The sequence below is a fragment of the Candoia aspera genome, chromosome 1 (assembly GCF_035149785.1).
Source record: "Candoia aspera isolate rCanAsp1 chromosome 1, rCanAsp1.hap2, whole genome shotgun sequence".
Taxonomy (NCBI): Eukaryota; Metazoa; Chordata; class Lepidosauria; order Squamata; family Boidae; genus Candoia; species Candoia aspera.
Genome location: NC_086153.1, coordinates 41,001,450 through 41,016,622, shown reverse-complemented (window position 1 = coordinate 41,016,622; position 15,173 = coordinate 41,001,450). Strand labels below are relative to the sequence as shown.

General features: G+C 38.9%; 1 protein-coding gene across 2 annotated transcripts in view; it reads left to right on the top strand.

Moving 5' to 3' along the window:
- PRKCE (protein kinase C epsilon) overlaps positions 1–15,173 on the top strand; it is a 295,055-nt gene that overhangs the window by 192,735 nt on the left and 87,147 nt on the right. The window contains exons 3-7 of one of the 2 annotated variants that reach the window (XM_063302813.1): positions 3,115–3,192; positions 5,398–5,557; positions 6,748–6,782; positions 10,951–11,036; positions 13,451–13,580. In XM_063302813.1, the coding sequence (XP_063158883.1) occupies positions 3,115–3,192; positions 5,398–5,557; positions 6,748–6,782; positions 10,951–11,036; positions 13,451–13,580 (489 nt within the window). The remainder of the gene's footprint in view (positions 1–3,114; positions 3,193–5,397; positions 5,558–6,747; positions 6,783–10,950; positions 11,037–13,450; positions 13,581–15,173) is intronic. The other variant, XM_063302820.1, reaches the window with a different exon arrangement.

Below are 15,173 nucleotides of genomic sequence, written 5' to 3'. Positions count from 1 at the left end.
CTTTCTCTGCTATTTTTCCTTCCTTTCCTTGAATGCAAGTCCTAATAAATTACTGTCTGGTCTAATCAAATAGTCCTTTGCTTGCAGAGGGATGATTCTGGTCTAATTTGTGGACAAATTATGACTTGATAAAATTAGGAAGTAATTAATTAAGCTATGTGCACAAGCTATATAAACAAGCTTTAAAAAAAACCACCACCACCATTTTAAGTCAGTGGCAGCAGCAGTAACCAACCTTTCTGTAGCTCAGATGGCTTTTCATCCTTCCCCCTCCTCTCAGCCCTTCTGTAGCAGCTGGGAAAAGGGAAATGTCATGCAAACCCACAGAATTTATTTCAGGCAAATGTCCTATAATTGGGGCAGCAGAGAAATTTTGTGAAATAAGTAAGTTAAATTAAAATGAATGTACAGTTTTCTATGCCCATAGAATATCGGTATGTGCGTTCGGAATCTTCAAAACATATGGTTACATAATATACAAATTTGGTATGATAACTCTCAGGTGGGTGGGCATTGCTTGGACATCATGTAAACCCAGTAAATCTAAGCTAGGGACAAGCAGTGTGGCACTCATGGACACCCAGTTGTCCTCCAGCTGGCTCAGACTCTCTGTCCTATCTGATTTTTTTTTTTTTAAATTACACTATTAACAACAACAAATTAAATAGAAAACTTCCATGCTGCAAAGCAAAGCACCAGCTTCTAGCATCATATTTAATTGTAAGAACATGCAAGAATATGTCTGAGACCAGCAAAAATACTATCAGAAGGTTTTAAAAAGCATTGGGGGAGGGATAGTTCACTTTCTAGTAAATGGGCATTTTGTGACTGAACATACTGACAGCGGCAGCCATTTAGAGAATAGGCAAGTCCTCCGATGGCAGCCATTTTGTGAGCTCCAAATATTCCACATGCATGCACCCCAGCTCAAAAAGGTTGCCTACTACTACTAAGCTGTGCCCAAGCAGAGCATATATCAAGAAGAGTTAATTTCTATTTAAATGGTGAAGCTTGATTTTTTGTACCCCCCAAATTCCAATAAAATGAGCCTCTTTCTTGCTCTGAAAGATAGTTTTTCAACCATAGATGTATTAGTTATGTCTGGATTTTTAGCCTTAAAATTACATTTTAAAAATCTCAAAAAAGGTTTTTCATCTACAAAACAACAATTGCAGGGAGAACTATCAGAAGACATTTCATTAGGTAAAAGGAAATACATCACTTTTGCTTTTGCAAGTATCTTTGGAGAATCACTGGATCGCAAGACCAAAATCCTGAAAGTCAGGTAACATAAACAACCTTCCCAGATGTGTCCTCCTAGAGGTATAGGAGTTACAGCTTCAGACTTCCCAGCCAACAGAAGGGCAGGATCTGTCTGACTACTACAGCACTTTTTCAAAAATTGTATCTCTCAGTGTATGGGTTACACTATAGATATTTTAAGACATGCTATTTGAAATGATAAAATTTGGCCCTGCTGAACTTGTAAATAAATTGATTTTTAAAAAAAATATTAGGATTAAATGAAGCCCAGAAAGCTAGAAATTATGGTATTAATTGGTAAGATCAGAATGAGTGCGGCTTGCGTGGCTATCTACACATTTTCCAAAATAATCATATTTCTGTTTTGCAACCTAGAACAATGTCATTACAAAGCCTGCTACTATGTGGCATTCTCACTTGTGGTGAGACATAGACTAGCTCATCTTTGGACCACACTATAGGCAGGTTTGGTTTACATTGTGCAAGCAATACTCTTTTTTTTTTTTAACACTTTGCCCAGTGATAATTGACTTCTAATTCTAAATTACTTCATTTGAGCTCAGATGCTTTATCTAGATTTGAGCTAATGCATTTTGGCATTTCTCAGCTGGATTAGACCTTGTCACTAAATTCCTTCCTAAATTCCCTTGAGTGTATACCATAAATTAAATTAAGTAATGATTTTTCATTACATCATTGATTTTGCTATGGTACCAGTGACCATTTTAGAGTTCCAGAAAACTGAAGTTAGAAATACATTGCTGTGTATTTCTTCAGTTTTAAATATAAAAGTACAGCATGCATGTTCCAAAGCTGGCACTGATATAGAATAGCCTACCCACATTTGGGGAAAATAATGGCAGAGAACAGATTTTAGGGAGATAGGCACTAACTTTTTTCTACTGAGTTGGACCATTGTTCTGTATCCCATCATTGACTATCCTGTTGGCAGCTCTCCTGTACTTCTACAATCCAAATTCCCTGAATTCGAGTTAAAATCATAGCTTCTACCCACCATGGACCTATGTCACTCTCCAAAATGGGCTGTGGTAAAGCCTTTCACATGCTGAAAGTGGAATCAGCCCACCAGCTTGAGGTACAAGGATTGTCAAGTATTTATTTTTACTATTCTTTTAAAGAAGGATAAGTGACTAGTTTTTTCTTGATATTTTAGGCTACAACTCACATGGTACCTTGTATTTGGCCATGCTGGCTAGAACTAATGGGAGTTGAAGTCCAAAAATGTCTGGAGGACACCAGGTTGCCTACTCCTAGTGTCATAGGGCATGGTAGGGTAAGGAAAATTCTTTGATATAGTGGGATGAGGCTCCACATGTTCTAGTCTGTGATGAGGAGTACAAGAGTTGTTCTTAACAATTCAGTTAGTTGCTCTTCCAACTAACTTCCTACCACCTGTAGTTCAATTGAATATGTGTAGGATAATTAAACAAGAGGTATTTCATCTACTTCTAAATGTAGATCAAATGATCATTTGAACCTTCATTTAGGACATTAGAGTTGGACTGCTGCATCTTTGGACTGGCAAATACTTTCTCCTGTCTTCTCCCCCTGGATGTGAGAGGAGGAGAATGAGGACTAATTTTGTTTCTCCTTAGATAACAATTTGGGGAACTCTGGCTTCTTCTAGCTAGTTAATCAAGAAATTGGGATATTAAACTATTGTTTCAAACAACCTGAGTTAGAGAAGGCTGCTTTAAATTTTAAGGGAATAGCAATATTCAGTAGCAATTTAAAGAGATGCAGCAGGAAAAATATAAAGACTGACCTTTTTTTTTCTTTACAAACTGCCTTGCACATTGAACTGTTGCTTATCTTGTCTTATAACATCAGGGGAAGGAACTTCAGAAGATAGCAGATCAGATTCTGTACATTGCAGTCCCACTCAAAGAAGAGGAACTTCAATCATCTGTGAGTTGTTACCTCTAACATCTCACTATTCAGTTGAGTCAAATTTCAGAGCTGAATTAGATTATTTACCCAAGTAACTTCCAGATCTGTTAGGTTGTAATTTCAAGTCATCATAATCCATAGGAAAGCTAACTTATTCTGATGGACAGCAGGTGGACATGCTTCTCCTCAGCCGCTCGCAGTTCTTTTGGCTGGAGAGTCCATGGATCAAACCCTTACAAAATTTGCATTCTATCTCTGAAGTACAACTGTTGTGTATCTGAACAAAACTAACTAAAATACAAGATGATAGAAATCCTAGAGGATTTTTTTACAGGAAGTCTTGCTACAGTGCTCTAAAATTGCTCTGAGATACTTGGGCTGCCTCAGTGAAAAAGGTGTCCCCACAGGGTGCCACATGCCACACATCTAGGCTAAAGCAAGATCTCAGAGGCAGATCTCAGTAACTGGGAAAGACTGTGTAGGTGTCTTACCTTTCACACCATGCTAGCTCACAGTTTTCCTAAAAGCATTAAGGCTTCTTAGGATTAGCTGAACATTGGCTGTTTTAAAACCCAAAGGATCTAGTCTGGAAACATTTCCTGTTCCCTCTTCATCCTATATATTTCATTCTCACACAAGGCAGCTCTGTGAGATTATCAGCTGCGGGTTGAATCCTTTGGACTTATTCCCATAGATGTCCCTCTTCAGCTGGGCTGAGTGATGCAAGTTCTTCCTGTGATTCCCCACTCCTTGCAAACCCAAAGGACAAAGCTGGGGTTGAAGTTGCTGTGAAATGCTCAGTCAGATAAATGTTACACAACGGGAAGCAGCAGCATAGCATCAGTGTGGCTTTGCTGTGATGCTGGAATCACAGCTGGTAGCCAAAACGTGCATATGTGTGTGTGTAAGATCTCTGCACATGATGGCTTCCGCAGCAACTGTGATTAATGCAATAGCTGAAGATAAGCAAACAAGTGCTGCATTCCCATTAAAAAACAAAATAAAAAACTAGTAGTTTGATGTACAAAAGGGAATTTCCCAGCATGAAAAAAAAGGGGTTAGCAATATCACCCTGTATTGGTTGTTATATCCTGCTTGCCTAAAGCAGTTGTAGAAACAAATGCTGATTATTATACATTTGGAAGGAGATGTGTCGATAGAATTAGCTGTTACCTCATCTTGAGAATTAATTTATATCCAATGCAGATAGATGCTGATTCTTCACATTCATGCTGTTTTAATTTGCATTATTATCCTGCAATTTCATTAAGAGAGGATATATCATATGATTTATTTTGTTACAGCCAATCAATAAGTAGACTTCTGAGAATAATGGTAGTGAAAGGATTGGGTGCTGGACCTTGGCACACTGGTGCTGGTGACACTGTTATGATTTAGCCTTGTCAGCTTTTCCATAATTACAGACAGAACTTCCATCAACACAGTGCATCCTCAGAAACGCTGTTCCAGCAAAATCTATTACCAATACCTCTCCAAGAAAATGTGGAGAAGTCCCTTGGCGCAATCCATTGAGCTCCAAGCTTTTGAAAATATGGTATTGTGGTGTAGTAATCAGTATGTTGAACTAGGATCGGGGAGACCCTGGTTCAAATTCATCCTCAGCCAGGGAAACTTGTTGAATGACTTTGGGCTACTCTCTCTCTTGGCCCAACCTACTCATAGAGTTATTGTGAGGATAAAGGGAAGGAAGATCTCCATGTAAACCATACTGAGCTCCTGGAGGAAAGGTGGGACATCTCAGACTTTCTCCCTCCCAACTCTCAGTTTATTAGTCCCCAAAGAATTCAGAATTACATATCCACTGTTGAATCCTTTATAACTTCAAATATTTCACCAGCCTTCTCCAACCTGGTGGTCTCTGGATGCATTGATCTCCAATCAGTATGCCCTTTGGGAGTGAGTTGAAATCCAACACATTCAAAGGACACAAGGTTGATGAAGTTTCTGCATACATTTAAGCCTATCTGTACAATCATACATGCTGTAAAATTGCTTTAAATCAAACAAAGGGGTTCACAATGCTTATATCAGAAAAGAATAGTGTGGTAGGGTGGGGTGGAATACATACCGAAACATAGATATTTGAGAATCAGTTTGAAGTTGTGCATTCTGCTTGTTTATTTCTGTTCTTCAGTTTTGTGCCTGGAATATTTCAGTGTTAATCTCCTCCATTCTTTTTCTCTCTCTTTTTATTCCCTTCAGCACCCAAAGACAATGAAGAAAGAGTGTTTAGGGAACGGATGCGCCCCAGGAAGCGCCAAGGGGCAGTGCGACGCAGGGTCCATCAGGTTAATGGGCACAAGTTTATGGCCACCTATCTTAGACAACCAACCTATTGTTCACACTGCCGAGACTTTATATGGTAAATTTTATTATACAGAGACATTTCTCATATCGTCTGGCTTGTTTTTTTGTGGTAACATGATTACTGTTGTTGCTTTGGCTATTGAAAGTCTTCTGAATTAATTATTTCAGAAAAAAATAACAATTATTTAATAAAATAAAATAATGGTGTCATTATTTTATTTACTGAGAAGTGCAAAGGCTCCCTATAAGTCTGTGGGCAAGGTACTATATGTAATACAAGCATATATGGAAGAGAACAAATTCTTTGTACTCTGTAGTTAAAGAAAAGAAAAACTTCAATCATGTGAACACATTGCTGGGGGTAAGACTCACGAAATATAGTGGGACTTGCTTTTGAGTAGACATGTACAGGGTTGCATTATAAGGCATTAGTATAGATTTTCCTTAATTCAAATATTCTCATTTCCAAATAGTGAAAAGAAATCCAATATATGAAATATATTCAGCCCCAGTGAACTTCACAGCCACTGCTATGGCACTCCAACATGGGATGGTTGTTCACTACAGCTCACTAAGCTCCTTCAGACAATCTCATCCCATCCAATTCTATTGCTAAGCAACTGCTGTGCTAGGTGTTTAAGGGAGAATCACTTTATCTGAACTTGATGAATGTATCTTTGCGTAGAAGTGAACATCAGTGGGATCTCATTAGCTGTTAGAACTGTAATTGAAGCACAGCAGAAGGTCATGTTTAGATTAATGTATGATTAATTTGGACTATGGAGCCTCTGGCCCTTTCATGTTATATCTGTACCTTTAATAGCTGTGTGGTAGGGATGAGTTCAGTGACAGCTTTTCTGGTTTCTGCAGTGCTGAAACAAAGAAGGTAGCCCTTGCCAAACATTTTCAAGTTTCACAGCTAATAAAGATGTGAGCTGCATTTCAGAGCAAGATTGGCAAAACCTGATCAGTAGTAGGAATGTATGAGTGAGCAGACAATGAAAAGACAATTGTTTTATGGCATTTCAGAAAATGTGAGACAGAAAGAAGGCAAAGTGAGTTTCATCACTTTGAATTCCATCTGTGTGATTAAAAGGAGAACATTCTTGCATAAATAGGAATGTAGTCAGCATGGCTTTCGATATCATATAGTCGTTCCTAGCCATTCACTGTATGACAAATGACAATGTGAAATTATATCTACTGTCTATTCCTAATGTGTTTTCTTTTTTAAAAAAAAAACAGGGGAGTAATAGGAAAACAAGGGTACCAATGTCAAGGTAAGGAAAATTGTACATTTTATGAATATGAATGGAATCCATAAGGAACCCTGATGATTAGGGGCTTAGAGGAAAGTTTATTTTTTTTATAAATTCCCAGGGTTTTTTTTATAAATTCCCAGTAATTTTGGGAGCCCCTTCATGGATAATCAGAAACCATGATCCTTCAGTCATTTTCAATGAGCAGAAAAGCTACTCTGAGTGTGCAGCCTCTGAGATGTCCTGCTGCAGAGAATAATGAAAGATCTGCTGTCCCATCCCCCCTGCAACAGCCTCCATAGACTTTTGATAGAAGATGAGCCTTACTGAGTACATGCCTCTGAGTCCAGTGTGATTGTTTGTTTGCTTCCTTCACAATTTTTGTAATATAGACCCCATCTGGGCAGCATACAACAGAGTAATAATAGAGAACAAACACAAAAAGACATACAATTAATAAAAATCCCCTAGATGGCCCCCAGAAACTTTGAGTCCTGGTTAAAGCAGAGTGGAATAGTGCTGTTTTAACAGCTGCCCACAGCGGCTGGTCAGATGTCTTTCGGAAGCTTGCAGTCTGGAATTGAATGCGATTGACATTACTCCTGGTCTCCCGCCACCTTTGCCCAATTTACTATGTGAGTAGAAAACATGTAGAATATGCAGAAGGTGTTAGTGCAGATAGGATAAACTGATAGCACAATATTTGTCATTGGATTCTTAATTTGAAAGTTATAAATAAACCAAGAGGAAAAATCTACTTATTTTGTTTGCTTATGTTGTTAGGACACCCAGAGTTGTTAGCTGCTGTTGGACATGCAGTCCGGTATTAATATATCTTTTAGGATTAAGATTAGTTAACTGCTGTAGGTTTTAAGATTTTGAAAGATTTCCTTGTGTAGACTCTTTGACAAAAAGCTTAATGTTTCTACTAAGACTCAGATCTTGATTATGAGTCATCAATTTGGTGTGAACTTACAATATGTCACTCATACCCTGGTCATCTCCCGCACACACTACTGCAAATCGCTCTACATGGAGCTACCCTTGAAGAGTATCCGGAAGCTATAGCTGGTGCAAAATGTGGCCACACAAGCAGTTTTAGGAGCCCCTAGAAGGGCACATATAACACCATTGCTGCCCGAGCTGCATTGGGTGCTGGTTTGCTTCCAGGTCCAATTCAAGGTGTTGGCTATCACCTTTAAAGCCCTACATGGCATGGGTCCAGGTTACCTGAGGACCGCCTCACCCCCATTACATCGACCTGTCCCACCAGGTCAGGCAGAGAGGGCATGCTACAGACCCCATCCATGAGGGATTGCCAATTGGCAGGGTCTAGGAAGAGGGCCTCCTCTGCCGTAGCACCCACCTTTTGGAACAAGCTACCCATGGGGTAAGACAGGCCCCCACTCTCCTGGCCTTTTGGAAGGGAGTAAAAACTTGGTTATGCCACCTGGCCTGGGATGGGAGGGGGGACAGTTATTCCTGGGGGTGGTTGGCCCCATGAGGGTGCCAAGGTTAAGATATTCCCATCTGGAATTTTATGTTTTATACTTTATATTGTATATTTCATATTTGTATTTGTATTTTTATATTGAACTGTTTTAGTGATTTGCTATTTTTATTATTTGTAAGCCACCCAGAGTCATCGTACGTGAGATGGGCGGCAAAGAAATTTAATAAATAATATGTCCAAAGTAGGATAATCTGAGCCTGGTCATTTGTGTCTTGAATGAGAACTCTGGGTAGATTTGTTCAATAATACATTTGTTTGTTTTCTTGGCTGTCCATGATATTCTTCTCCAACACCAAATTTCAAAAGTGTTAATACTTTTTCTATCCTGCTCCTTCAGAGTCCAACTTTCACTTCCATAGAGTGTCACAAGCATGATTTCTTCATAGCTAACACATTCTTCAAACAACCAAAATGACACCTCTATACAAGGACATTACCAGATAGAGTACATAGAAATCAAATTGACTATATTATTTCTAAAAGGAGGTGGAGGTGTTCAATTATAGTGTCAAAGACATGGCCAGGTGCTGACTGTGGAACAAGCTCCAAATTAAGCTGGAGAAGAAGAAGAAGAAGAAAGCCAACCAGTTTCCACAATATGATCTTGAGCATATACCTACCTACAACTATCAGGAACCACTTTCAAGTCCTGAATCTTACTGATAATGAACCAGAGGTACTGTGGAACTTAAAGAAGTCATTAAGGATGAATGTGATAAGAGACTGCCAAAGATGAAGAAACCAAAGAAAGCAAATTGGACATTAGAACAAACTGCGGAAATTGCCAAGAAGAGAAGAGAAACCAAAGCCAAGAGAGACAAAAATCTCAGGAAGGAATTTAACAAAGAGTTTCAGAGAGCTGTTAGACGAGACAAGAAGCAGTAGTATTACAATGTGATACTGAAGTTGGAAACAGACAGAAGGAAAGTTTTCCAAAAGATCTCTGAACTCAGAAAAAGGTTCCAACTTTAAATTGGTGTGCTAAAGGATGCCAATGGATAGATAGTAACCAATTCAAAGAAAGATACAGTATAATAAAATACTGTATAGTAAAGAGGTATATTATGGAGTTTTATTCTCTGTAAAAGAGTAAGACTCAGAAGCTATGCATAATGGGTGCTTCAAGCTCCAAACTCTAGTTGTAGGTCATAGGTTTAGTGTGCTGATAGAGTGACCCATGATGGTGTGACAGCAAGCAAATGCTGCATTTTTTTTCCTTTCAGAACTGTGAGACAATGTTTTTATTGTGTCATGGATGCTTCTTCTGACCTCCATCAGCCATCCTTCAAACCAACTCTCCCTGCCCTGCAATTCTCATCCAAAGAGCTTATCCTCCTCTTTCTCTTACCAGTTAAGCTTCATAGCTGTATTTCCCTTGGCCTTTCGTTGCCCTGACCTACAGGCAGTTCTGAACAAGTGATTCTTACAGTGGCGCAGGGTTGTGCAGATGTTGGGGAAGCTCTTCCAATATAATTCTTAATGCTGTCTAAAGCTTCTTAGAAAGTTAAATTTACAGTCTTTGAAACAGCAAATAGCTATACCAGATTGATAATAGCTGATGGTGTGCATTCAAATTCCCTATAACAAAATGAAAAGTAGGAGGGTGAAAGTGCCAAAGTACATATGAGTAAGGTGAGCTAAACTTCTGTGGATCTCTATAATTTATTCCAGATAGTTTTCTCCAGATCCCAGTAAGGAAAATGCTTAGGAAGGGACTGCAACCAACATAAACTATTGGAGAACAAGAGGATTCAGCTCCTACAACTTACCCAGTTTTCTCCTTCAAAACAGACTGATCAGACTTTTGTTTTGTTTTTTACAGATTAACTACAGTTTTGGGTGCTACCTAGCTTTACAACAGTGATATATTTTGACTAATCACAGTAATAATCAATGATTAGAAGTTGATTTGCTTCAGCTAGGTGTAATTAAGATTAATTACAATGTGCCTGGGTTTGGATGACACAGCAAATTATGAATAATCATAAACAGAAATAAACACTTCAGATTTTTTGTGCCCATGCCAGGGAGGCAGTGAAATAGGAGGGTGCAGGTCCAAGTATCACTGCATTAATGTTGAGCATGTCCAAACCAGCTCAGGATTTTTATAAATATGTATTTATTTATATATTTACCCTGTATTATTTGTACACCCTCTACTCGGTCTGTTCCAGGTGACTTACAATTCCAAAGCAATAAAACGTCCTCAAAGGCAGTTGACAATAACACCATAAAAGCTCATTTTGGACAAGGGGCGATTATGCTCCAGAAATATCTCCTTATATGGCAGTTTGGCAATAGTCTGTTGCCTTTTCCAGAATGTTCAATATGATAACATTGATTTGGAATGTGTGTGGAGCCTCTAACTTCATTTCCCTTCTGTGAAGGTGCAAACAGATATTTTGATGCTGTTTGAAATGTGATAGAGTCATCAGAGTGTCAACTACCTTTGCTCTTGTTAATTTGAGAGTTTTGTTTGCCCACTTGGGAGCCACAATTGGATTCCTAGAATATCCTTTTGGACCCACCCGCCCCCATTTTGACACAGACTATAATCTAATTTAGGCATTTTAGAAGACCCCTGGAGGGGAATAAGGATAGGGATGAATCCCCTAGAATTTCTCATTTTATTTGATTTTCTCTTTCACTATGGTTAAAATAATCTCTTGTTTACAGTTTGTACTTGCGTAGTCCACAAGCGATGCCATGAGCTTATAATAACAAAGTGCGCCGGCTTGAAGAAGCAGGAAGCCCATGATGAGGTAAATATTTATAGAAGAAATGCCTAAATAAGAGGAAACTGTGCAGTGTGTTTAAGGCATGACTCTTCCAAACAACCAGCCTTTCCATCTCTTGGTTTAAAACACACACAAAACTGATCTAGGTTGTTTTGACTGTCTTCAGAGGTAGACATCAGGACGCTGTGAGTACAGACATGATGGGTCTAGAGCTCTTAGAGAACCACAGTCACTTAGCTATGGCCCTTTCTGGCCAATTGCTGAGCACAGAGGACTGTTAGCCTATCAGTCTTTGCTTCCTGGCCACTTGCCTTGTCCCTCAAGGGTCTAAACACTCATTCTTCTGCCCCCTTCACAAAAATACAAAATAATAAATTGCTAGTATTCCCCCATGTGGCACATGTCCATTGCCTTATTTCCCAAATTCCTAATGCTGTATGCCATCCTACCAGTTCTTCATTTGGGCTCCTTTACGTAACTCTGTCAGCATCCTGCTACAAAGGATCCCAGGTGATGGTAGGTTTGGTGAGCCAAATAACTCTTCCAGTGATCATATAGTCTGTCCCTTCAAGCACAGGGCAGTCATATATTGTCATTTCTGAGGTGGCATCCACTGCCTCAACACAACGGTTCCTTGTCCATATCTGCAATACCAGTGGCCCAGGGATAGATCAGAATTGCTTACATGTCAATGTGATTAACAACGGGAGTTCACCTTATCCACTACAGGGGCTGCATTTTCATCTGGAAAACCCTTCTGCCTTTTCAAATTGCTACCGCCTCTCTCATTTATAAAAAGAGATAAAGTGCTACAGCGTTTGTGGGGTTTCTTTGGTTTTTGGTTGTTTGCATCATTCTAGTTATATCTGCATGGGGAGAAATGAAACATTTCAATGGAAACAATTATCACTTAAAGGAAATTGAAATATAGCATAGGTTCTGAGCATCCTCCCAGCCTATGAGACTTCAGAGGTGACAGACTGCAATTTGCATTGTGAAAGTTCTAATGAAAATTTTAGTCTAGCACTTCTTGAGGGCAACTAACCTGGGGAAAGCTAATCGCAGCTCTCAAAGTGTAATAAGATATTGCGCACTCATGGGCTTCTTGCTGAAAACAGTGCACCATTTGTTGCATTTTCATTTTCTAAGGGTATTGTACTTCATTTTCAATGACCCCATTGCCTTGCAAGGCAACATGCTCAGTGTTTTCAATAAGGGACATTTTATGCCAGTTGGTGATCTACCAAGCAATATACTGATAGACTGTATGCTACATATTATCCCAGCAGGACCCTGTGATTTCCTGCGTGGATTACATTCTTAGGCTCCAATGTTAAGGAATTTCTGAACTGATACGGTAATTGTTTAAAGACTCATGGATAAAAGCCAGTGGATCATGTGGGTTGCAAGTGGCTAGAGGAAGGCACATAATATATCTTTAACTATAATAGGAAACTTTATAAAACAGCCTGAGAATGTAGCAAATTTATTTTTCTTGTAGCTCAGTTTTCTTCAGTAAGATCAGCAAGATGGACATGGTTTCCTGAAAGACCATTCACTTTGATCTGCCCTGCAATATGCATAAGAAAGTGCCTTAGATTGCTCCAGTGAGACTCAGTATTGCCCAACTGATTGACAGGTTTTTCTCCAGGGTCTCTGGAGGAGGTATATCTTACCTGCTATCCATTCCTTTTTGTCAGAGGGCAGCAAGGATTGAACCCAGGACTTCCTGCAGGCCAAACATGTATTTTACTACTAAACTATAAGATACAATGAATTGATACCATAATAATGATATGCAGCTCTCCCTCCCTCCCTTAATTACAGCATATTTTCATATGGTTGTCCTTTTCCAAATGTATGAGTAAATTTTTGGTCCTTTCTTGCTATCTTAGAGGGGGGCTGCTGGGGAGGGGATGGATGAATGAGTATTTTTTTCAGTAAACCCCAATCTTGCTGCTGTCTCATTGAGTGTGGATAGTGCTGTTTCAACTATTATAATGAAGTTTTCATTTCCTATATACAAGTGGGCCCTTGCAATAGTATCACATCAGATATAGTCTCATGTAGAGAGATGAATATGGGAGAGATTGGACTGCTTCCGTTACTTGTGTCCCATTTCTTCCTCCCTCTACAGTCCCAGTCTTACTGCCTATTATTCCTGTGGACTGACAGTTTTTAAAGGAGGGCTTGATTGTGGAATAGAAGTTTATGCCTCCTCCCTCCAAAACTAGCATGTAATATACCCTAATGTCCAATTCCCCAATTGCCTCCCAGCCTTCTGTGTACAGTTACAGAGGTTCTGCAGTTGTTCTTTGCTTCCTGGAAGTTCAGCAATATACTGAAGGATAGACTGTATGTACTTAATAGATGAGGGACTAGAAGAGACTAAATAGTAGCGTGCTAACTTTGGTGCTCTTGCACTTTTTATCTTCCAGGTGGGCTCCCAGCGTTTCAGTGTCAACATGCCTCACAAGTTTAGCATTCACAATTACAAAGTGCCCACCTTCTGTGACCACTGTGGTTCATTGCTCTGGGGTCTTCTGAGACAAGGTTTACAATGCAAAGGTAAGATACTTACCCTCTTTAAACCCAGAATCTTGCTGTTAATGTTACAGCTCAGTCCTACGCATGTCTTCCTTGAAGTAGGTTAAACTGAACTGAAATAGGACTTAACTTTAAGAGAAGATTTTACTCTTCCCCTTTGGTTGGTACAACACTCTTATATAATTGAAGAAACTAATTACAGTCTTACAAGTAAATCACCTAAACTACAACCTAGAACTTGGAGTTAAATGTCCAAGTCAGTAGCTTTGAGCATGTTTTTAAGATCAAGCTCTATAGACCCATGTTTTTAACAAGCTGTTGTTTCCGTGTGTAATTGCACAGTAATACATGTGGCGCCTAAAACAGGGTTTTCAGAAAATTACTTAATGCCCATTTAATGGGATAACTTGATACATAGTTCTGGCCTTGAGTTTAGAGAAGGTTTTGCCCAGATGGAGAATATTTTTCAGATTTAACTTTCAGTCTGTGTTGTTGTTTCAGTCCCAATTGCTTTCCTGCACCTATGTTGCATGTTAGAATAAAATACTTCATTTTCACTGGGATTTTTTTCTGCACATGAACAGTATAAATTGCAGGCACATGGAAGCCAGTCTGACCAGATTCAGAGAGTGACATGCAATAATGTAAACCTCCCTAAGCTGATGGTAGTATTTGATTGTGATCAATATGGAGGGGAAAATGCGGTGTCGGACAATTAAGGTCATATAGTGGGGGCAAAGGGTACATCAGAGAAGATACTTTATTCTCTTAAGGTAATTCCTGAGTGTGAATACACAACCATGTATTTGCCATGCACATTTATTCTACTCTCCGTTCTTTTCACTAACTACAACTAATGTAAAATCAGCACAATCCCCAGATGAGCCTTTGGAGGTAGAGAGGTCATTTGATGTGAATTAGCATACTTGCTAAATAAATGCATTCTATCTGTAAGATCTCTCTTAAGGTTTATTAGGAATACCACTATCTAGCTTTCATGTGGCATACCCATTCCTGATTATCATTTACATGTCAGTTTGAATTTGCAATATAGCTATTGCAACAGGTCCTATGAAATAGGGCACTATCTTTATTTTGCAGCTGGAGAAACTAAGAGATGGAGAATGAAATAATGAATGCATGGCAAACATGGAACTTAAATCTAAATACCCCAAATTTGATTCTTTTCTTTTTTTCTCTTTCCATTGGAATATAAATCCATAGTCAATAGCACCGAAGGTTATATTCCAGAGCTAGAAAAATATCTCAGATTATTAAATGCTGACATTAATGTTTTTTGTTGGGATGGGAAGGGAGCCAACATTAGATATTGGACAGCATAGTCTAACCACAGGCCTTTGCAGAAATTTAATATTTCTATAGATTCATAAACCTGTTTTGGTTTATTATGGCATCAGTATGTATGCATACACCCCACCACACAACCAGGCATGAAAATGTGGATTATATGCATTCTTCTAAAATATACATTTTTGTACAAATTTTTACTTGCATTTGGAAATTAGAAAATGAAAGCAATAAATAAGTTTCCTTTTAAAACTTGGCCCCAGCATCTCTGTAGTCAGCATTAGACTAATGGCAGAGTACACAGAA